Here is a 26,273-nt window from a genome sequence, read left to right as displayed (position 1 = left end):
AAATCAGTGTCACCCGTATCACGGCTGAGATGAGTAGAACTGTAATTGTCTGCAATTCTCATCGGCTTTGAGGCAACGCAGTCTGTAAAAGCTGCGCGCACAGTAGAATGTAATCAACATTCATTGTAAACCAACAAATTGTCAGTGTTGCTGAGGTGATATATTTCTTTCAGAGAGAGCATTCTGAGCTTCTCTGGGGAGATGGCCACTAAATACACTTTAGTTTGCTTAGATAAATTAGCCAGGAAGGTCTGTAAATGAGCATTAGTCCGCAATGATCCCCGCATTTTAGTCTCAGGAGCTAGACGAGCAACTCACCTCGGTATGTAGATATCACCTCGCATGCAATAGAGACAGAGTTTCAATATTAATTCTTCTGGTCCCTGCCGGCAAACCATTCATCCTTGAATGATGCTCCGTGGTTGAAAGAGAATATTTCACTCTCTAAAACATTGCCTGTTTAAGTGTGGATTTAGGAGGGTGGATTTAGGACTAGTCCACCCAGTCCAAAATTCGAACGTGTGCTTCAAAAAGTCTGGAAACATTTTTTGCAAAAAAGATTTTAAAACGACAAAAATAAATCCAAAGAGGTCGTGATGAGGGCCTGAAAAGCCCCTTTATGTCTTAAATTTTCTGCAGGAGGGCCAAAAGAGCCCATGCCAATTTTCATGCTTGCAGGCCTCACATTGCCAAATCTGCCTAGGAGTTAAGTGCCCATTCCAATTTTCAGGTCCAGCCCCTTCGAATGATCCTAGATCCGTTCTTGCTGTTTGTACTGATTATTCATTGAGTTGTGATTGAGACGAAAAAAACTTTGATCAGAACTTTTCTGATTTCAATTTCAAAACTACATCTCACCAAGTGTTGTTCACGTAAGAGCTTACGAGGCAAAACTAATGAAACCGGGTACTTTCATAACTTTTTCCTCCGGGCACCAGTTCAAATACGTCCTCTCCGTCGAGTCTCTCCAATTTCAATATCTAATCATGGCTGTGCTTAATTTCTGATGCTTGCTCGTTCGCTTGCTGGCAACGCTTTGCGCGAAAATATCCCCCTTATCTACGCGAGCAGACTCCGCGCTGATGATTACGTCCTCCTCGATTTTCAGCAAGTACAGGTGCTTGAAAAATCTTATTTAGCCGCTAAACCCATCGAGGATATTCTGCAGATTAATAGCCACCAGTTCATAGACAAGACGACGTCGACGCTGACGATTTTGTTGACGACGAGACGATTAAAAAAATCAATTCGACGCGAAATAACAATCTACTTACGCGAGAAATATTTCTTCATTCGTACGTTAGATTAAGATTTCTTGATGATTACGATGATGTAATATTTGTACAGAGCCAATTTTCACTGACTTAATGCTCGAAGGCGCTTTAAAAAGTAAGTTTTGACGAATGATTTGGGGTTGACCCTAAAGCATTTCAAAGGGAAGGAGCAAGAAATGAGAAAGATCATCCGCTTAAAGCTAGGGACACACGAGCGTATTTTTTCGCCCGATCGCGACGATTAAATTCGCCGGCGAAATTATATGCCCGATACGAGCAGGCACACATAGCGATCAAACCGAAATTCGGTCAGCGACTGGCACTAAGAGGGAGAGAGTTAACGAATCACATGATATCAACAATGCATCCTATTGGTTGATAAAAATGGATCGCTCGGCGAAATTCGCTGAGTGTGGGCAGACGAGCGAATTTGCGGGCGATCCGATCGCCGGCGTAAATAATTGGCCGAAAATATCAAACATGTTTGATACGGGCGCTTCGCCGGGAGATTGAGTCGGCCGACGAAATCGTCGTCGCCGTGAGTGGCCACACGAGCGAATTTTTCGGGCGATTTATAAATTCGCTGCGATCGGGCGAAAAAATACGCTCGTGTGCCCCTACCTTAAGGTATACTAAGTTTGGCATAATAAGCAAATTGTCAGCTCCAGATCTAAGTTGACGAGAAGGTGAATATGTTGGGAGAAGTTTTGCAGACATAATCAGGAGCCAATCCATTCTTTTTTTAAGTGAAACGCGAAGAAAATTCTTTTCGATGAAATCGGGTTGAAAGATATGGACCGGAATAGCCGCAGAAACTTGAAACTACAAACGTCAAATAAATGCACTGAACAAAAAATAATATAATAGCACTTACTGTGTGTACGCAGAAATCAGTGACCATTAACGAAACATATCTTCAGGAAACGTAGGCTTGGCGTTAATGAGATATTATTAACGCTAAATATTATTTCCCCGAGCCATTAGTTTTAAATAAACAGGAAGGGCTGTTCTGCGAAACCTTACTTCTCAAAATAACCTGTTTGCCCACGACAAATAGCAATGATGTTTTGGGGTTTGATTTTATTGATTGAAGCCAACGGTCTTCTTGCAATCTATGTTGGAATCTTGGATACAATTTTTTTCTAAATCTTAAAATAGGGATTTTCGTTGGTTTTATTCTATTGTTAGATTTGATTTGATTCAAAAAATTTTGCTCGCAAAATAATTTCATGACTCAAAATGCAGGAAATGGCTTCAAATCAGCGCTGGAATCTCTGAAATTATCTTCGGGCCTCAGACCCCTGGAAGGACCCCCCTGCGCTGAAGCAGTGTTAGCCTCACGCAATGCGCTCGGTGCGTTATCAGTATGTTGCCCTTTTCTTTTAGGTATGCCCCTAGAATTCAGAGAAGACCCTCAGATTTACCCCTAAATTCGTCCCTGAACAGGGCAGGAAATATAGAACCTGTTTGAATGAAATTGGAAAGCACGTATCTGCCAAAATGCCCTTCTCTTATGAATTTTTTCTGTATTTGGTAATACTCTTGTTCCTGGTCTTTGCTGGAGAAACTCGGTCATAAGTAATGGTGACACAAGCGTTTAATATCGAGTGAGGTGGTTTACATGTGAACGCGCGCTGTGATAAGGCACGGGCCTTAGTTAACTCGGGCCTGATCTCCGTGTAATACCGGCTAATGGGTCTTTTTTTCGACAGATCTCAACGGACCGGTTGGCATGAATCAGGTGAAAGGTCAGTCGTAAGCCAACCGTCAATCATAAATACATAGATCCCTCAGCCGGTTCAGATGATATCTATCATCGGTTGTAACAATCGAATCAATATACCAATCCATAAATCAATCGGGCAATCGGATGTTCAATTGGACAATCCATTTTCCAATTTGCGCGACGAAGAAAATATCTAATATTAACAATTTACATTATTGGCAAAATTCAGCGGGGTGTGAATGAATTCGATAATTTAATGATAAGCACAGCGGAAATGATTAGGTAACATCATGTAGAGATAACGCTACACTTGATCGTAGCAACATGCTCGAAATTTCAGATGAATTCCTCTTAAGAAAATAGATCTTTCCTTATTTTTGATCAAAGATGACTGTCTGGTTTTTCTGCATGGATATATTCCTAATTTTTGTATACTCTCTGACTCCTAATTGCCAATCCTTATTTTTTTGACGCCCTTAAAACTGTTACAACAATGTTTATATACATTGATACCTAATATGCATTATTTAAGTGGTTCTGTGTGAGTCGATGTGCACTACGTCATCACTATTTCCGTTTCAAAATAACAATAACAATTTTGAATTTTGGAGTTTATTTTCTACATAACTCATATTCTATATTTGATTAACTTAAACAATAATTTTTTGAGATGTGCACATCATCATCAATGTATTGGGGGCTGGACTGGTTGCCCGTCAATTCAATTCAATTATCGATATATTCAAATCCAATAAAACTTTATTGATCCCTGATATTATATAACTTATGGCCATATCATCTTATTCATTGTCCACAATAATACGCAATATACATGTTATTTTTCAAGGCGTCAATAAACTTTCCAGCAAGTTTTCTCGTTGGTTCCGTGCTTTTGCAACAGAGTCAAAATCAGTTCATCGCTTAACGCCATCCTCAATTGCGATCTGACCGTAGAGTTGATACGGTGAATGATCTGATCATGGACTCTTGAGTCCATGATCTGACCAAATGACAGAGGCTCTCACACAACAGTGAACAGGATTGACAAATCAATAATATACAAAATCATCATCGCAGATAACTTAATTATAATTCTTGTGTTTAACATGTTGGAACTGATGTATCGCGCGTCAATATGAATCCATAGCAGCCAATGAGCGTGTAGATGTAAATATACATATACGCGAATGAAACCTAATCCGGTCGTGTTCATACAATCAAATTAATTATTTACAAGCTACTGGTAGTCGGAATTATCACAGCTCATATCGTTGATTCGATATAGCTTATAGCACAATCAATCTTTAATCATCCACTTGAGAGAAAATTCAATAGACCAGTGCAATATCGGTTGATTTATAAGTCGCGATCACACGAAGACGATCTGGCACGGGACAAATCAGGCCCGGATCAGGCGCGATTCAAATTTGGCTCATGCCTAAAGCCGCAATCACACGGAAATGATTTGGCCAGAGCCAAATCGGCCCAAGTCAAATTCGGCCCGTGTCTAATTAGAGAGCGTGTTTCCAGGCTAAGTCAGACCAATTTTGGCCGGGGCCTAAAACGCTCATGCAGCTGTTCATTTTCCACGAACACGAATCATATTTTTTCCGTTCAAAAATCCATTTCAGACATGTTCGTCGTCGCTAGAAGGCCATATCAAAGCGTTAATATGAACTTCTTTCAACTCCTACATATAGGCGGAACCAAACAGAAAAACTTTGATCTCGAAAGTACGTCACATATCATCAAAGATCCAAAAATCAATTGATCAAATGGAAAATGCAGATATTCCCATGAGATTAAGCGCATCTATACAAACATTACACTAGTCGGATAGTTCGACGCAGAGCTATCAAGAGGTTCACCGCAAACGATAGCGACCAAGATTTCCGACCAATCTTTTCTGACACCACGCCGAAATCTGATTAGACTTTCGGTGACCTTTCAAACGCTGTTAAATGATGAAGAGTGAAGCAATTAATCTATGACTGAGAGACAGTGATTTACTGCAAGATGTAAGTCGTAATTTCCTCCCGTTTTTGATATCAGTACGCATCCATTCGGTTTGCTATTCGTATCGTATCGCGACCCTGATCACAGCCATTAACGCGTATTGATGGTAGATCGCTAGAAAGCAGCCCCGAAATTACCTAATAGTTAGCATATGAATCGATGAGTTCACGCAGAGGTCAGGGTAGAATCTCTGGGGGGAAGGGGTTAGGGGCTAGGTATTGTCATCGATGAATTTTTGCCGCTAAAGCTGATTTCGTCGGCTATCAATATTTATATGTGTATCATGATTGTCACCGGTGTTATATCAATTTTTAATGGCTCCATTCCCAACTGCGATTAGCCATCAAGGTAGTCCAAACTAGAGACATACCTAATAAACAGCCATCTGCTGTATTATGCGATCCAACTACCAAGCAAATTGCTAGTTATGAGAATGGCAGAGACTAATGCAATATGAGTACTGACTTACAATCAGTTAAGATGTGTTTGACATCTTAAGGGAGGCGCGTACCTCTGGGGTTAGACCCGATACATTTACAACCACCCCCCTAAAAACCATTGTCTTGGTACAGACTGGTTGGAAGATCGTTTGAATGAACTGGAACCGAATTTCCCAATTATGTACTTCGATTTAAACGAAAAATTCTGCTTAATCGACCGCCAATCACGCAACTATATCTGTACTTTGATTTCCGATTCCAAAATCAGACCCCGTTTCGCTCCTGGCAGGTGTGGTGGGTTTGTAAGGCACACCAACTCACAAAATCAAACGAAATCTACCAATCAAATCAATAACAGGGTCAATCTCCATTTTAAGATCAAAACCATTGTCTTTGAAACAAGGAATAATCAATTACTACACACACCACTGATAGGAGTGTCGATCGCTTGTGCCACAGGTATCAATTCCGCGATGCATTAACAAAATATTTACTCGCTTTTATCGAAATTAACCAACCACTGTGAACCACTTTGACTGGGGCACATTTGTAAAACTGAACTAATGATGAACCTCTGCGTTGGATAAATATGAGTTGTTTCGAAATAGAATGGCTCTTCGATTATTACAAATTGTTATAATACATGTACATAATACATAATACATGTGAAAGTAGCGACGAATTCAACCATAAAATTGTCAGGCGGAGTCACGGAAGGGTCAATTTATACCAAAATTACTAGAGACACAGGTCGCTGACCGTCCAGGCCCCTAGAAACTTGTACAAGACATAGTGCTTCTATCACGACTTTGACGCTAAAACCTATTTTCGGAGTTTCAGCAGTACTCCATGTTTATTCATCGAATTTAAACCGTCATATTAAAGAGTTGATTAATCTATCCAGTTTCAGTGGAAAGCTGTTTACCAGCACCATGGTGTGGCTAAGTCTCCTTCACAAGGGCAGATCGTGCAAATACTCGACACGTAATTAAGAGAGACTCCGGCAATCATGTTTTCTTCAGCAAATTCGTCGTTAAGAGGATTTTCTTCTTACGTCCCGTAATACCGTAATCAAAAACTGGATTCAATACAGTACTACTGTTAGTATTGCTATAGAAACTCGAACTACTGGATTATGATTAGCATCATCATAATGGTCAGAGCGGTAAACCAGGTAGAACTGAATGTATATTGCAGAAGTCATGAAGAATTAACAACAAAATTATTCCGGGAACGAAAAGAATGATTATCAGCGAACTAGCCAGACAGATGCTATAAATGTAGCTGCAAAGCAGCGATAACAGGTATTTGGGCCTTGTCGGTTAAATGCTAGGACGATGAAACAAACAAAGTTTCGTCCAAATCAGTTACACACTGGGCGAACTCTTTTATCAGATCAGAGAATCCATACGCCTCTAATCGTACTCTTTTATTAGTTACGTGACTTTTTGGAGTCTCCGAAACCTCCTTTCTGTCGACATGGTGATTGGGATTTTGTGTAGAGCCAACTGGAGATTTTGGACAGAGACTTCAAAGGTCACAAAAGAGTATGCCAACTGCCTTGAGGTAAACACATGCACAAAGTATGTGGATTAATATGGGCCTCTGAGTTCTAAGTTCTGATGTACCAGAATTTATTCACAATAGCTTAGAGGAAAATGAAGATATGGTTTTAGCTCGTTCAGTTCACCGGTTCCCTGGTGGCACGTTTATGAACTAATCATGCTGAATGGCACGTTGTGAATATGTACATGTAATGTAATTTCAGAACGGACACTGAACCCATTAATGAAAAGGCAGATTACCTGAAGAAGAAGACTTTATAAGCTGCAATAAACACTTCGCTGCAAGAAAATGATTTCGGTAATCAATACAGGAAATCCAACATCTATTAATCTCCCATATCGGAGAGGCATCTCTCCGTCATCTGAAAATTAAGCTCTTAAATCGATCCTGTCACTTTCACCAAAAATGATACCATTGAAAAGAGAGCGAGACAAATCGTTGAATGGTAATCCTGATTTAGAGCAGAAAAACTGGTTTCTACCATATCGAAATTTCAATAGTATTGGATTACAAGCAATTAGCATCTCAACTCAAGTCGGTGCTTTTTGCCGCGTTTACGAGTAAAAAGTTCTCAAGGATTTTGAGGATTTTTAGCATTAAGTAGGATAGCAAATTTGCTAGAGAAAAGAGGTTTAGCAATTTGATCACTGCGGAAGACGAGGGCCATGCTAATCCCGAACTTTTAATATCAACACTCATCGCTTAAACTGATCACCCAGACACGACAAATTGTTGCTAATGGTTCAGAGGCAACAGAGTAATAAAAACTTTTGCACTGTTTACCGAAGTTTTGAGACGATTAGTTTCCGCATGAGAGTTTCTTCTTCAACGTCAATCGTTAATCGATGCATGAAAGAAGGTAGCGGATTTCTTCTCTCAAGATCTCTCTTTAACTATCCACATGGAAACATCGGTGAGATTTACGGAACATGTTTTTTGTTGTCGTTTTTGAAATGCGTCGCCGAGAAAAACCATTATGATAACGCAAAGAATACCGTGGAAACGTGTAAATGGCAAAAATGTGGGTTCGATTTTTCATTAGCTGCATATCACACGGAAATAGCTCGGCCAGGGTCAGGTCCCAATCAGGTCAAATTCGGGCCCGTGCCTAATTAGAGAGCGAGCTGGACAGTTGGCTCCGATTAAAAACGCTCGCGCAATCGCAGCTATTATGTATGATTTAAGCAATTTTCACACGGCATATTAGTATAGTGTAGACACATGTGATCACGCGGTGGTAATTGCCCGTAAGGCGTTATCATAGTGGCAAAGTTGCGGTAAAATCGGTCCATTGATGCGTGGTTGATTGGCGCGGGGAATTGGGAATTACAATGTAATTTACAAATGCTGCCAAGTAACGATGAACAATTTTCACACGACAAATACCTGATCAGTGGCCGGCAGGAACGCTGTTCATTCCGTATCAATCAGGGAAAATAGAGACACTTTATTGACCACAATTGATCAAATTGAGACTGAAAAATGGTCTTTTGTAACAAATAGGCTAATGCAACTAAATCGATTTGATTTCAATAAGCAACACCTGCGATTCCACCTGATGATGAAGGTGGGTAGTCACAAGCCGAGTGTTGTCGTTTCAATTCAACAAACTTTCAGTTTCGAATTATTTCTCACAAAGTTTTAGTGTGTTACTTTTTAAAACCTTTTCTATCTGTTCGCATCAATATCGAAGGTTGAGTTGATATTTCGGAGAAACGTAGCGTAATGCCGGCATGTGCTGAAAAACCAATCAGCATCGGAGAATGCTACTGAACCGTGTATGATGCAACAGCAAAAAACGGATGTCATTTGTTCCGCGCACAACCGGCAGAAGAAAACTCAAAATCAATGGACATCAAAGGCGAACAGGTCATTCATATTGTGCTGGTTCTGCAATAATAGGCCAAATGCAACTGTCAGATATGAAAAAAACAAATCGCCGTCAGTTTCTTGAGGCAGAAATGACCGAATCAATAGTAATCAAAGCCCGACAGAAACGTCTTCAAACACTAGCAACATCTATCAAAGTAAACTAGTTATTGATGCTCATATGATAAATGAAGTTGAAATGAAGAAATCAAGAAATGTCTTCATCGGAGTTAAAGTTGAGTTTATAGCAGATCTTGTTAAGAGAAGTAATTGGGGAGAGAAGAAAGACTGAGACCGGCAGTGAGAAGTTCACTACTTCAATTCTAATCTAACGAAAGCAATTATTACCCTAAAAAGGGTTTCAAACAGCAATATTTCCATAAAAAAGCATAGACGCATATTAACAAAGCATAGATAAAAGACTTTGATTTTTCAAAACCATTTGCAATACAAGCAAATTCACTTCAAGATTTATGTAAGATAAACATTGTTATTGCTGTTAATGAAGAATTTCGACGACAGTTTCGTCTATCTTCCACTTTTTTGCTGACCAGTCCGTTCACTAAAATCGACGATGGACATTGCAAATAATCCCAAAAACTAGTCCACCTCGAAACTTAATAGACACATCTAAAGGTTACACGGAATGAATGTCCATAAAAAGAAAACAAAATGTCCATCAAAATGCGCCACCAAAGAGCGTAACAAACTCGATGCAATAATTCGTGTTTGAGACAGATACTGTAGACACGTATAAAAGGCAATAGGTGATAAACAATCAATAACTGATCTCCTGTTGGTCAACAGCAGTCAGTGACAATGACCGGTTGACCAATAAATCTTCATAACGTGACAGCTAACGTAATAAAGATAACTGAACAGAAATGTCAAAGCACGGATACGAAGTCCGGATGCAAAGTCTGTGGTCAAAGTGAAGTAGCAATCACGCACGGTATTAAAGAAAACATTTACAATGTCACGTTGAAGCATTTGAGCATCGTCCTGTCAATGTGAAAAGGCCAGATTCCACTAAATTGCATTATAAAAAAGGGCAAGATAGTAGATTTGAAATGTGCTTACTATTTCCGCCTATCGATCTTGATTTACAACACACCATTGATCTAACTTGTGGTTATCATCTATTGCTTCATACACAGGGATTCATGATTATCACGAGTCTGATGTCGATGCTGTCGCAAACAATGATTTGGATATTGTGGTTAAAGATCGCAGTTACGCGGGTTGTCTTTTATCATTAATCGACGTTCGTTCATCCTCATTCGGCTTTCAAAAAACATACACAACGATCTTCCGCGCTAACCAAGTAAATCTCGTAAAAAACAACGCTATAGAAACTGCAGTACGAACGCGGCATCTTCGCTGGAGAGCACTGACAAGTGCTTATTCAACACCAAGACTATTATGGCTTCGTTGATTTATTTCGTGAACGGTTTGATTGTTAGCCGACCATACAATAAAGGGCAGATTGGTCAAGGAAAATCCTGATTAACTAGCTGATATATTTCTGTACCATATAGCTAAATCTGAGCGATAATGAAGCCGGAATAACTTATGTCCAGTACCGATGAACCTCTTGGGTATCAGCCAGTTCGTTCATAAAGAACAAATGACTAGTTATTGAATAGGTTTCCACATCCATTATTAGATACCTATAAGTATAGATTGCACGCACTTGTATAAACTAGTCCCGATAGCCTCTAAGCTGCCAGATTGACCATAATTCAACGTGCTTGACCTTTTGTATTTATTGTTATTAACCAGGTTTAATGAAGCAATCTTTATGTTCATATTCGCAAATCCTTCATAACAGGCAGAAGCTTTTCGATGCATTCCTGGCCTTAGATGAAGATATGATATCCCAGAATGCTGGCAATGATTTCGATCATTCATGTGATCAGCTTGTTATATCTGATTGGTTATCGCATACTTGGGCATTTCTTTTCTACTTTTTGTCTACGAAACCAACATTTTTTTGTTTTGTTTCGGAAATGACTATTAGCTAAATGATGTTTCTTGTTTCCACAAAATTTACGAAGTAAGCAAAGAAAAGTTTTTGTTTAATTTTTTTTCCAGCCTTAGTCTGTTACACTTCAGGGAAACAAATCAACTAAAGATAAGTAATTCAAGTATAACATGCACATCAACTTTGAATACTGTATGGTAGAAGATGTAGATCGCGTGAGGATGGCAGATATTCGCCTGCGCCATGACCAGCAGCACGACTGTATAGTTTTATATCAATTCCATCTAAGTAATGAGTTCTTATCATTAGTTCGTATTCAGTTAAAATCTTTGTTGTAGTCCATGTAAGACGGATACCAACTTTCCTAGAGTGCACAACGTTTTGCTTCAATTCTTGACGAAGCTTACCCCCCTTTTAAGATTACGGTTTACTCATCAATTCAATTAGCAGGACTTTACTTATATACAGCATTCACCAAGAATTATTTTTCTATCTGGCTCTAGTGGCTCTAGGTTCGTTAAGAGTTAACCAGTCGATAGTTGACATAGTGACAATCGAAATTGCATTGTTACTATGGTATTTATCCGCCGGTTATCTTTAACCAATTTTTGAGCAACTGGCTCCTGGCCACAGTCGTGACATAAGTCAAAAACTGGTCTTAAATATTGAGACTGATCTTAAGTTGTGTGGCCCCTGATAGTTTGTTGTTTTACTCTGAATAATATCTCAACTGGCTTTAGTTTTGATGTATTGATTTGAATGTAGATAGGATACTTTGTTTTTGCATATTCAGCGATTACAAATTTGATGGCATTCAACCCTAAAGTGCTTCAGTAAACCATAAGTCCATGAGTAAACCTTACCTAGCACACTCACAACTAATTGAATAGTTCTGTCCTTTGAAATAGGAAAAGCAAACAAATTTCAATCTCCGCAAAGCCATGACTAAGAGGTTCAGTTAAGTTTTCCGTTTATGAAATTCAGAATTATGCAACTGGCGGTCTTGGAAATGAAATTAGCGGCGAAAAAAATCTCCTACGCGATCGATCATTTCGTAGGTAATTGCCCGTGTTCAGGTATCATGCCTACGTCATTTAGATGTAACAATTGAAAGGAAACAATTTATCATTAGCCGCATCGACTGTCAAATCGTCATTAGACCCACATGACGAAAACACCGCGGTTAATAACACCAAATCGATGTCGATCAGCTCCCCGTCGATCAGCTCCCCTTGCTTTTGTTGCTGGGATGAAAAAACAACACCACACACACCAGTCTACAAAAACATCATTTCCACTAATGCGCCGCGAATACCGAGAAATACAACCAGCAATTTCAGAACGTCGTCGCGTTTTTTGACAATTACTTGAAGCATGGCAATAATCATAAAATCTAGCTCCATTCTATATGTCACGTACCTTAATGGACCTATCTTTCAGGATCTGAAGGGCTATAAGCTGCGACCACATGAGCGATTTTGACCCGAGCCAAATTCATTTGGTCCATGCCAGATTGGACATATGGTATCAGTTTACATCGGTAGCAAATGGGTCTCATGCCTGTTTGATATGGGAAAAATTTGGCCCAACCAAAAATGTTGGACCATGTCTATGCTAAATTTTAGCACTGGTGAAGGGAAGGTTCTGGAAGTGACACACCTCACTGGCCACATCGTCGTTTAAACAACGGAGTGATTTACATGTGGGCAAAATTTCACTCATGCCTGGTATGGGCCAGCTTGACCCGGGTCAGACTGTCTTCGTATGATCAAGGCTTTAGTAAGACAAAAATTGCTGTACTAGAACTGAGCAAAGGGACTTCAACGGGGTTACATAGCATGATCTTCTCACCGGCTATTCGACTGATTAGAAGTCAGAACAGATGATTGGACATGGCACTCGTTCTTGTTCAAAACTATTACAGTTGGTTTAAAATTCCGATCACGAAATATCAGAAAAATTGAAAGTTAATCTGTGGAAGAAGCACAGACATTAGCGAAAAAATGTTTCGCAATTAGAATAAGCAGAGCTGACAAAGGCCTACAGCGACTCCATGCTTTGAATTGATCCAGCTGCTTTTTCTGAAATGTTTAGAATAACATTTTTTCATGCTGCATTCCACTTTCAGTTCCCAGTATTCACCATAACAGGTTTTAGAGGGCGGCGGTTTTAGAGGGCGGCGGTTTTAGAGGGGCCGCGGTTTAAGAGGGGCGGCCACCCCTATCATAGAGTGGATGTTGATATTCTCTCAATGCTGATAATTACTTTGAAATATATTAAGCTAATGTGAAAAATAGAAGATTACACCAAAATATAGCTTAAATTTTCTGTATTTCTTTGGGGAGAGCAAAAGCCTTGCTACTTCAGCAGCCAAGATGTCATTACGCCCCCCTAAAATTCCAGCATACAGAGAAAACTAATGATAAGGTACTCAAAAAGCGTGTTCATCATATAAAATGAGAATGTCTCCTCGTAAGAACAAGACTGAGTTTACCTGAAAATAGCAACCAACGGAAGAGCAATCTAACAATTTGCAAAATAACACCTTCCGAACGCAGTATCCCGGTGAGATCGAAATCAGTACGTCTACAATTTACGAACGACACTACGTTCCACAGCCTTCGATGCAAATTACAGCTATTTAAAATGTGCTGAGCGGAAAATCGCATTTCACCATCCTCGCAAATTATAACGTTGCGTAAAAAAGAGACTATTTACATGTAGTTTGCATCTTTTTTTATTCTGAATGAAGAAAATGATTACTACTAAAATATTATCCTGAATGTAAATTAAGCCAACCATTGAGAATGCTAATTAAGTTAATTAAGTGTTATTTAAGAAGAACCGGTCTTCAATAAAATCTATTTCTAACGCAGTTGCCAGAAATAAAAAGATTTCCAGCCAAGCAACCGATTTCTTTGATACGCCGAGCTACATCTCCTGTTTATTTGAAATTCAAACTAATCAAACACGGTAGAAGTCGTTCACATTCTTAAACAAACACAACAACAAAAAACGCATCGATTTTCAGAGTTCAAAGTACTGCCGATAAATATGAATAGGAAAAAGATCTAAGAAATTCATAAAGCACATCTAAAAAACTGCGCACTAAAATATCTAAACCAAATCAAAGTGGTAGTAATTTTTTCAGATTTCGCAGACGGATATGTACTTTTAGTTCTTAACTTAGCAGATAACTATAATGGGAACAACTTTTTAGATTAAAGATGAAGCCAAGAACACATTTTAGCCCCGGACAAGTATTCAAATACGGAACAATGATCATGTTTGGTCCAGGTCCTGATGTCAAGTGTTAAACGTGACGAGACAATAAAATCTACTCATTGATTTTCACATGGTCTATTTACATTATTCTCGGAAGTATTATTTCAAGTAGAACGGATTGGACTTGCACGCCGATCAGATCGGCCTACTATTTGTCGATGGCAGCTGGAAATTGTTAAGAAACGAAAAAAGGATGACGGGCAGCCGATGTGTTTGATCGTATCTGCGCCCGTTTGTTTGTCTGCGTGAAAAAAGTCGGTATCGTCATGGCCGATTGAGGCGTGATGAATAGGGCGCAATGAACGTTTGGAAAAAACCCTTACGCAAACTACAATATACACATCTGTCAAGTTTCTACAGTTAGTTCAGACATCAAACACAGAGCGAGTGTGTGTGTCAGCAGACAAGATTTTTTCAGCTAGTTATACAGAAAATCCGGCCACTGCATTGAGCATTAACCCTCCCCTCATGAAGTGTCAATTGATAGTATTACGTCTTTAAACTTAGTGAAATGTTCATATATCAAATCAGGGACTCGATGATTAAACTTAACAGCACTTTCAGCGCATCTACACTGCAGTGTGGTGTATAAATAAACCATTTTACAGTTGCTAGCCGCCATTTTGTTAGGGTACTTTTGTCCCGTATTGTTGGGTCATTTTTTTCTCTTTTTTAAAAACTATCTGTGATGTGTATTGTATCATATTTCATCTGTCCATGGATGGATTTTGACAACTTCAGCAACATTCAAACCGCGTGAATCTCTAGTTTTTAGTTATGTTAAAATCATTTCTCAAATTTACAACAATGCGACATGAGAGCGATATAAAAATCGGTGGTCAGTTTTTGCCGTGCGCATAGAAATCCAGGGTACTGAACTTTGAAGTTCGTTATTTTCAGAAATAATTTTCTAAAAAATCCAAACATTTCAAGCACTGTGCGCATAAACGCCCCCTTTTAGGTGAACTTTGAAATTTTAAGATATCTTGCCTAGTTTTTTTCCTATGGCACTTTAACTGCAGCGCGTGTATTGTCATTCCGAGATTCGGCGCTGTTTTCTTTGCGTGTATTTCAGTATATGGGTGTTATTTCTTCATTTTCACTACACTTGTCTCTACGGAAAATGGTTTTAATTGTTGGTACGAGTATCAGGTTTAAATATTACGGCATTAATACTGTATTCCGTTCTCCGGCGCTAGTTCGTAATGGCTGTATTGGTAGTCGCTTTTACAGCAGGCAGAGGCTTACGTACATGCACCCAAGAAAACCCAAAATATCACTCTTTTGTTGTAAATGCAATCCACACACTTCTTGCGTTTTTGTGATGGTAGATGTCACTTTTTACTTTTTATCACCTGCGTCTGACATTCGAACTTGATACTTGATATTTCACCACCAAAACAAGAAAACGTTTTCCTATATTTTCTTCCCAATCTAATCAATCTTGAGTGTACTTAATAGAAAGTATTCATAGAAAGTAGCTGAATATTTGCCCCACCCCATTTGTCCAGCTTTTTGACCATTTCTCCATCCATCTAATTTCAGAAGATTTTTATGTAAATTTATTGATAGACTACTGATTTAAATGGTCATCATACTCGATTTTGAGTGCTATATTTCTTTTCTTCTTCCATCTCAATATAGGCCCATATATTCTCTTCCCGCGCGCAACTTCGAATGCGTGATCAAAATGCCGCTCAGTCTCGCTGCTAAAACTGGTCAGAAAAATCCCTTAAACCCCAACATCTCTAATGTCTCCGATCTATTATATTGCATAAACGACGTGATATTTAAACCTGATACTCGTACCAACAATTAAAACCAATGCGCACGGCAAAAACTGACCACCGATTTTTATATCGCTCTCATGTCGCATTGTTGTAAATTTGAGAAATGATTTTAACATAACTGAAAACTAGAGATTCACGCGGTTTGAATGTTGCTGAAGTTGTCAAAATCCATCCATGGACAGATGAAATATGATACAATACACATCACGGATAGTTTTTAAAAAAGAGAAAAAAAAGACCCAACAATACGGGACAAAAGTACCCTAACAAAATGGCGGCTAGCAACTGTAAAATGGTTTATTGCTGACTTTGGTAATACACCGCATCAGGGTGCATTGATTTAAAGTAATTAGTTTTATTGAAAGATGGATTTTTTGCTCTATTGAAAGATGGCAGCACCTGTAAAATAGAGTGAAATATTAGTAACCAATGATACACTGCGGTGTAGATGTGGTCTTGAAGTACTCCAGGATACAGTGTACATGCATTATAGTGGTTGTATGCCCATGATCTATTAAACGATTTACTTATAGTGGGCCTTTACAGATAGAACGAAGCTGTTGGATTCAAGAGTAAGAGAATTGGTAAAATGAGACCTGTATTCAGTTGGAAGATTAAATCACTAATGGCACGTTTAGTGAGAAGCTAAAAGTGATCTAATTCTCTTTTCTCAGAATAATGAAGTTACACGTTGTCTTTTGCAGTAAATGAACTCCGATTTCCGGCCGCGCAGTTCCAAATGACATCTGACGTACCGATGATAAAATATGATGATATGACGAGACGATTCGGTATTAGATAATACCGCACATGTCGAATGTGGCTTGTTTCGTCCCTAAGGAAAAAATCGTTGTTTCGAGGTACATTTCAGTCGAACCCTGTATCATCGAATTCAAGTGAGCAGATAAACAACTTATGATCGAGGATGGCCACATTTACAAATCCCCTCCACCCCAGTTCTTCCTGATTTTTCCGCGCAAATATACAAAATTCTCGAGTGAATCAGAGAAATTTCGAGGCTTAAAATGTTACAATTCATGTTTATGAAGAAACGTGTGGTCGATAGCATTATCCGGATTTTTTTAGTTTTTCAGGTTTTTGGTATAATTTGTCAGATTCCCCGATTTTTTTTTATTCTTGGAGTTTTTCACGTTTTTCAAGTTAGCAACCACCCTGTCTATCTAAAAGAACCGAGGGCGAGTGAACTATTCATGCATAAAAATTGATGTAAAAAACATACGTTTAATGATTATTTGCATTTGACGGTGAAATTGTCAAACTCACTCCTGAACTCTTTTAAGTTGTATTCGACATTGAGTTCAAAGGGAATTATTACGATAATCACCTGGATAAACTCATAGCGTCTTCGCATCAATTTCTCATCATCAAAGTGGTAAAGCACGTAATTTTGCAGCGAAAATTAATCTCCGCCGCAGAAAAATTCGATTTTCTTTCAGGACTCGAATCGATGAGTGGCGCCACGGCAGCCAGGTCGTCGATAACGAGAATAACGTTCATATAATCGACAACAAACCGAATTTCGCAATGGAAAAAACAAATTACGCGCTGAAATGATCAGCCGCAAGGTTCTCCAAGATGACTGATGAATTGAATATCGAGATGCTCCGATGTCCCAAAGAGAAAACGGAGAACTTGTTATGAATTATTTCTCCACAGTGCGGAAGGTTTGAAAATATTGATGAGTTGAAAGAAGTTTGAAATGATGGCAAGGTGCTGCATCGCGTCTGGCCAATCTGTAGCGCTTACAATACGCCAATCGCTGCAATGAAAGAGAAAACCTTTACGGCAAACTGGATATCCTTTTCAATTAAGTGTATGAGAAATTCTACCTTCTAAGATTCTTCAAGTTAGATTGGAGAAAGGACGGAGGAACTTTTTTTGGATTGCGGAACAATCGCATATATAACTAAGTCAAGGGAATTAACCTTTCGGGTTGATGGCAGAAGATGGCAGCTAATTGGAATGAATGGCAAATTGTTGGTCATTTATTGCCTACAGCAACGACCATTCATAATTTTCTTTTCTGTCCATTTGCATGGTCATGAAAAACGAGAAAAGATCTAGCAGAGCAGAATAAGCTAGGAATGGTCAGAGGATGCAACTGGCGCTACAGTATGGAACTGTAGATGCGTAAATAGGAGCTCCACCAGGATTCCTGCAGTCGCAATACATTTGACATGGAGAATAATTCTGAAGATTGGCCGAACAAAATGAAATAAACAAAATAAAGTAATGTCACTGGTGTCACAAAGCCGTTCTGTCTTTGTAATGATTTCTGTCAGCGAATTTGCGGTCTTATTCTCATCCAACATTCCTATTGATCGCAGCATTGATTATTCAATAGCCGGCTTGTAATGATTTAGTACGTATAAGATGAATTGTCAAAAAATTACCGAATTCCTATCATCGAAGAACATGAATCATCCGCGAGGGATAAGGCTTGTTTGCCGCGTGTCAACGTTTTACTCTTTACATAAGACAGAATTTGCGAAGACAAGTCCTTCCCAAGTGTAGCCTAGTGTAACTGAACAGGGAGCATAATCAAATCGTCCATAATTTTTCTAATATCATAGTGACTTGACTAGTTGACTGATGATATTAATCTCAGTAATCCAGAGTTAAGGCTAAAACATTGTTCTGCTTAGCTTATAAGTTGACCCGATTGGCTGCCTACCCTGTACATTACTTCAAAAAAAATTATGATCGATTTTACCATAACACACCCGGTATCTATAGAAATGAACTGACTTCAAATTGCATTGCATTTTACAAAATGACCTGGCTGTTTAGGAGAAGGTATCAAGGTTTTCAAGCTTAACAAGTAAAAACCTACAGCTGATGATTAAAACATTCATCATCTGACAGTTTCGGAGTTTATCCATAAATTTCCTCCATCATCGGAGAAACAAAAATAACAAGTGGCTCATAAAAAAACAGGAGCGAGTAAAAAATCTACATGCATTCGTTCACGCAAGCACGTACGAAATATAGCGAATTACATTATTCATTCGTTGTAGCTCTCTCTACCCTCACGGGACGGTGATGTCGCAAACTTATTTATCAATGACAAAGGATTTAAAACGCGCTAAACGGATAATGTATCATCTCCTGAAGATCCTAAAATGGGATCAGCTATTTATCTACTAGATAGGTTCACAAGCTTAAGTAATAATCGAACGGTACGGCTGTCAATGATGAAATGATTTATAACGATGATTTTCACATTCCGTTAACAACGGATCGAATTTATGGTCGCCGTATACAATTAAAAGTCTTTAGGAATAATTCCAATTGGTTGAACATCGATTTTGATTTCACTCACCGATTTCATTACCTACTTGTTTTACGCGATCTAGTTAGCGAACAGTCTTAATCATTTTCCTATATGTTTCCCAATTTTACCAGTCGTTGATTTCTAACAAGCTTTTGAAAATCTTTTCTATCCAATTATATTTTAGCATACGGGTACATTCTTCTGATCAAGAGATAATCAATAGATTTACATTTACCTGAAGGTATCTAAAATGATTTTCCTTGACTTAATAAAAAAGTAAAATGACTTACCGGGCTAAACATAAGACTAACATTAAATGGATCTTTTTGGAACATCAAGACTTTAGAAAAGGAAACACAATATCGCAGAGAGGACATTCAATACTCATACTAACCGTACTAACCTTTGATTTTAATCTTTATTGATGTATTTTTTTTTAACGAACTGATTAAAATCCTGATGATAAGTCGCAGCAATTATGTCATTGTCGTCAAAATGCGCAACAAGTCGACTGGTTTACATAAAAAGCAATGATGCTCGCACGACACTCTTGAGTAGTGACTCTGAGGAGTACTCGCAAAACTTTCCTGTTACTCCAACATAGTTCAAACAATGACATCTAGTGGATAAACGCGGAACTACATTCATACAGATGCGCGGAAGATGCGATATAAAAGCACGGACGACTGTGCATTCATATCAATAGACAGGTCTCTTTATGAGGTTTTAATGATCAGTGCGTAAAAAAAGGGGCTAAAGATTTGCTCTCCGACTTTTTTCTGAGAGCTGTCTGCTAATTAATACACGGACCTACCCAGGCTGCTTAATTTCCTAAATCGTTCGTATTTCAGGTGAGAGCGTCGAACCGGTTCCAGGTATTTCATTGTATCTTCGCGAGACACGGAGGAAATCAGCTATTCGACCACGCGTAAAAAACATACCCGACGACCGCCGAGAATCTGTCAGAATTGCAGATCTGATAAGTGATTCTTTATGGCAAAGTCACGCGGAAGGTCGCGCGCCTTCCAGCAAAAATCGCCTGATTCGAATAACCTCAACCCTCCAATTTATGGGAAGAATCCGCCGCATCATCATAACTCATTCATGAATCAAAGAAAAAATGATATTCGCCGGTTGAGCAGTAAAGACACACAACAGGCAGATGAAGATGGCTCATAAACTCATGACGAGATAAGGTAATTTGTCAGCTTCAATCGCTATAAAACGCACATTTTCATTGATACCGACGGATGAATGTAATAAACATTGCCAGTTGATATCTTAGCAATATACCAGATCACTAGGATTAGTAGGTAACCAAAATCATGCTTACATATTTCATCATACTTCAATACACATTTTTTGAGAAACGTATTCCATCTCATTTCCAGTAGGACCAATTGATGCGTTTCCAATTCAATGCACTACGACTGAAGCCTGGTTTCATGAGAAAGTTTAATCACACATTATACAAGAAATAACCACAAACAAATAACCTCTATTTATCTGAAGAAAATTCTTTTTTTGAAGTAGATAAATACTGACTAAAACTGGGCTGTGGATGTCTGGACTGGGGCTATTTCTAAACCATCAAACCTCCAAGGACTTGTTGGTCGAAGACTGATTAGATGCAAATGTTGTTCAGATGGTCTAGCCAGTTTTAAATATCAACACAGCATCTGCGCACACTCATGTTCTGGAGTAAGTTTTGAATGGAGAGTTAAGAGCCCTAAATTATGCATCTTGATTCCCGCGAGTCCCGTGGAGAAGGAACCAATCCGAATATCTATTCTCGCAGGAGACATTTCCACAAATTGTGAGCACTCACAGGACATGCATTTCTGTATTCAAGGCTTGCGATTAAAAAAGCAGAAATGCGTCGTTTACAGAATACAAACTTCGCCAGTCGATCCAATGGCCGATTAAATGCACTGGTGATATAAGCTTATATTTTGGAATGAAAAATCCCCCAACACATTCGCATGCTTGAATAACGAATCAAAACCTGCTGAATTAGCGAGCAGATTTTTAACGATTCAGGTCTCCTCTCATAGATGGGATATACACTTTCTATGCACCACTGATATCGTCGCCTAGGGACTATCGACTATATGTAACCGGCCCATGCACGGATTCTGTCTTTATCTACGGACGATGAACCAGCTAGGGGGTCATAATGGCTACACCCTCCACTGACGCGCAACAATGATTTCATCTAGGGGTCACAATTATTGAGTCAGGCAAGATTCTTCTGTTTCCTCGGGCGATACTCTTTACTGTTCTTTCGCAATAAACAGGAATCAAGCAAAAAATCAAATAATGACTAAATGATATATATACCACGTACATGACACTTTATAGAGTACATGCTCGACGCAATTTGTCGCGATGATACACGAACTCACCGACTGCAAATCAAATATTTTTCCTGCAGCTCAGAAAACCACATTAATGATTCATTCGCTATTTTACATTCGTAACGACCGCGGCGGTCGTCTAGTTTATCATCCTCATTGTGCAACTTACGTCTTTGTTTATGGTTATGAACTGTTCTCTGAAACAAAGTAAATCCGGACCGCTCATTTAGTCCGACGTTTTCATTTTATTACGGCCGTTATCGCGGCAGATAATCTCTCGAGTAATCCATCCTCCAGTCTGCCACGGCTTATTTAACTTACATAACTCATACAGCAAAGCGTTTCATTATCATTGTTTATGTCTGAAAACTTCGATCGGAATCGGGGGATGTAAAACCTATCATATCTTCCGCACGGGCTTGGACTAGTCATGATTCGATGGGCTTCGATCATGCGCCATGCGCAGAGGAGACACACGAGCGAGCTGTCCGAAAAGTTTAGAAAAAAAAAACGCAAATGTAGCTAACTTCGATCATTAGGATAACAGAATGATATACAGTTCAATTATATCGACGAGGAGCGGATTAACCGTCAAAAATCATCGTCGTAAATCGACGTCGATAAAGTGTGAACTGCTTAAAGACTCGACAAGGACGAACCGAGAGGCTTATTCAGATCGCTCGATTGACCGATAGTCGAATAGCGCTCAACGAGGGACGTAGCACCGACGCTGTTTCATTCATTCTCTCAAACAACTCGTCGATATGTAGAAAAATCCACGGCGTCTTTCAGGACGTTATTACATTAAGCACGTTCGGTGCTTCTTCCTAATCATACGGCGGAAAATGGTCGACTTAAGAACTTCCGCCGTCTACGCGCGACTACTTTGATGAGACCAATATGCCGATCGGAATAGAACCCATATTCGATAATCCTGTATTCGCCTCGGTCGTACAATGATATCTACTTCTGCGCCGACGACAAGAGGCGACAAGTATGATATATAACGCTATTGGATTGCAGCATATCTTCCGTCAAAGTATGAAACACTTCAGACGTCGAGACGGTAATGCCAACCAAATCCTTCATTCATATCGCGACAACCTGATCATCAATATAGCACCTTAAAAATACCGGTCGCTTGTGAGCTTGACTAGACTGCACTCACTAGGCAGATCGCTAAGGCGATCTTTGTTACGATGTCCTTGACCATCTATTAATAATCACATATGTGCTCAATAAGTTCTGCTATCTATTAATGTAATGAGCTCTATGGACTTGTAATATGGCAGCCAATTTTGTCTTGATTGTGAAGTAGGTGCAGTACCGCAGTCATTTCTGACCTTAACGCAAAAGATTGACTATTGACAGTGAAAATCCGGTCTAGTCAAACTTTGACGGAGAAGTCAAAGTTAATGGGAGTCATTGCTGCCGTGTTCGACAAAGTTTAATCGTCGCTTTCCGGAATTTTAATGGTTGATGGTTGACTTTAAATCACACAGTAGATCAATTAGCCACTCATAAACTACGATCTCTTGAGTAATCATTTCAAACCACAACCAGTTTGTAAATGGAATCTAAAGCGATGTTGCTCGAAGCCTTGATGTTCGAATAAACCAGGATTCTCTAAAAGATATTGCTTTAGAGTCTGTTCTTTATTCAAACGTCAAGGGTCAAGCTATTCAAGCTGTGGTTTTTGGGCACCATCAGGAGCTCGGCCTTGACAATTACTGCAATCACAGTTCACCTGAGATAAAACCTTGCCATCAACGAGGACTCAATGATATCTTATCAGATATAGTAATGTTTTCCCTGGCCACCACTGTACTGGGTAAACCTCCGTCACTGACATGAGTGCGTTACAAGCAACACAATGATTGTAGCCGGATAATGAGACAATGTCACCTCATCAAATCAACACTAATCACATCATTTCCGTGTTTATGAAGCCTGAAAAATCATCACCTTGTTACTCGAAAAAAACAGGGGGTCAACTAGCGGCCAATTGGAATACAAATCCAAACTGGAGGGTGATGATTATCACCTTCCCAATTTGAAGGTCAGCCTGAGACAGCAAGTCAATTATCCATAAGTCTAAAGCATACAGAATGACTATAGCCGTGACCATATGTACACGATTTGGCCCACACCAAACTGGCTCGGAGCTGACTAGAGTCAAAGTTGGAATAATTTGACCTGTGCTAAGATTTGGCACGCGCCTGGCATTTTTTGCCAAGCCATGGCTAAATATGGCCTGGGTCAAAAACACGTGTTTGATCATGATTTATGATCATTACTATGGTAGTTACTTTGACAAAATATGTCAATCGAAAAAAACGTTGATATATCTAATTAATTTTGGTCTTTTCAACAATGCGAGATTTCTTGCCAGTATAACATATAAATGTAGGGCCTTTGTCCCATTTTTTTCAGTACCAAATATACCAAGACAAAAAGTCAGTCAGTCAATACAAATAGAGTGAATGTAGGAGACGCAAGTGAAAGATGATACTACATCTAATCAAACAGAAGGTCATTGTACGTATCAGTTTTACATTCTGAGAAATATACAGAAAATTGGCTCGCGCGAAATAATTCACATTGTTCACACATAGCCACCGACATTAACAACACATGAACCAATAATTAAATTCAACCATCTATTATCATAAAACGGTGATAAAAATAAAACCACGGCAACAAATATCCATTAATACGGTTATAATTTGTCACCAGCCGCCCATTCAGACCTAATACGGGTCCATTATTGGCAATAAATGCTGCCAGATCCGATCTTAAAGAGATAGACGTCGTTTCCTTCTGGGTTTGTGCCACGAGGCCAAATTCTCGTTGTTATTCGATCACGTCTAGCGTAAATATGTCACGCGAAAGGATAAAATAGTTTGCCGGTGGTGAGACCAGTGTCGCCAGCCCGGCGGATAATGCGCGACAAAATCTTGATCGAGATCGACGACACATCAATCATTCTTAAAGCTCATCTCCCAAATCCACAGACCTTGGTATCTACCATCGTAGTAGTTTTCACAACAATTTGACATCGAAAATAGTAGTATAATTAAAAACGTACTAGAAATTATTCAGATTTTGAGAGCATTTATGATAACTTTGGTAGTAATCGAGCTCTGTGAAAAGAATAGTAACTACTCTCAAATAGTAGTGGTAGTCAAGTCGGCTTCCATTCCTTAAAAAATTCCTTTTAACACCTTCCTATAAGGGGGTCACTAGAATAATGCCACCATATACGAGGAAAATACGCCATCGATTTCAAAATCCTTTACTGAAATCTACTGAAATCTCTGCAGCCAAGATAATATATCTATGATTTTACACATCAATAGGCCTATATCAAAACGTATTAACACGAATGAAATAGCATGCTGGTCAATACTAACTGTGAAATTCAATGAATTTCAATATATTACATCGTATTCTCTCTCATTGGCCTATGTGTTAATAATTACATGCGCACCCAAGGCATGCATAACCGTCTCCCAGCTTTATCAGTAATTGTCTTGTGACACGCAACTTGGTTTCGCCCGTCTCCTGGGATAATCTCATACTACGAATATAATTACATGTCTTACCATGGATAACAATGATAATGATAGTAATAATGAAATTTCAATCACTGCAATCAATTGGATTCATGGTACAACCAGTAAAAAATTTCCAACGCAAATTCGAGCGTCAATACTTAGGGCAGTCATTTTTGTCGCTAATGTATTTTCGCTGAAGTCAAACACGAAGGAGAATAAATGACATCGGTACAGTCATAGCTATAAACAAGCCGGCGATAAATGCAACCTATGCTTTTCTAAGCATCTAACTTTTTGATGTGATAATGTTGTTGCCGATATCATGGCTGTTGTAACTGACCAGAACAAAAGTCACGCCAATAAATTACCGTCTGTTATTTCGTTTATCCTCGATTCTCGCCTTCGAATTCTTTTCACGTTTGATTGACGCCCGCAGTGGATGTTGCTATGACACGACTACAATAAACGTCCGACCGGTCATCAAAAAGTCATCAGCGTTAATCCCATCTAGGTATTCTAGTTGATTGATCCGTAGGTAGGAAGCTCGCCGACAGGTGTATCAATCACTACTGACAAGTTACACAAAGTAAGTAGCCGTAAATGGGTGAACGATTGAAAAGATATTGATTAGGCAACGTACGCGATATGCAAATCTCCCAACGTTCCACATACTTTAGATAGTGATTATTGGCATTTAAAAGATCGTTTGAAGGTGATAAAACTCTAGTTGAATGACAACTCAAGTTCCTCACCAATACACCAACATTTGGTATATATTCACATCTAAGTTTCATTTACGAATAAGTTTCAAGATGAGTCCACTCATTTCAATCATTAAGAAATGTTCTGTAATATACCCCGGTAAGGCATAGAGTCGAACGCCTTTCCAATTGCGAATACCTCAGTTTCTACTACTACAGCCTGCTATAAACTAACCCATAAACCGCGGGGATTATTCAGAGCAGACATCACTATTTAGAGGAACAATTCTACTCACCATTCCGTACGTGGCAAGTATCTCGATATAATTCACACATGTCGCACCCCATTTCATCTGCAATTGATAGATAATTAAGATTTCAGTTGACACAAAGATGAGAATCCTAGCCTACGA

The 26,273-nt window shown here is 39.1% G+C and overlaps 1 protein-coding gene across 11 annotated transcripts in view; it reads right to left on the bottom strand.

The window, feature by feature from the left end:
• LOC141902445 (general transcription factor 3C polypeptide 1-like) overlaps positions 1-26,273 on the bottom strand; it is a 61,670-nt gene that overhangs the window by 19,146 nt on the left and 16,251 nt on the right. For all 11 annotated transcript variants that reach the window (XM_074790165.1, XM_074790168.1, XM_074790171.1 and 8 more), the window contains one exon: positions 26,157-26,213. In XM_074790165.1, the coding sequence (XP_074646266.1) occupies positions 26,157-26,213 (57 nt within the window). The remainder of the gene's footprint in view (positions 1-26,156; positions 26,214-26,273) is intronic.

This window comes from Tubulanus polymorphus, chromosome 3, assembly GCF_964204645.1.
Source record: "Tubulanus polymorphus chromosome 3, tnTubPoly1.2, whole genome shotgun sequence".
NCBI lineage: Eukaryota > Metazoa > Nemertea > Palaeonemertea > Tubulaniformes > Tubulanidae > Tubulanus > Tubulanus polymorphus.
The sequence above is the reverse complement of the archived record's forward strand: the minus strand, read 5'-3'. Positions and strand labels throughout refer to the sequence as shown.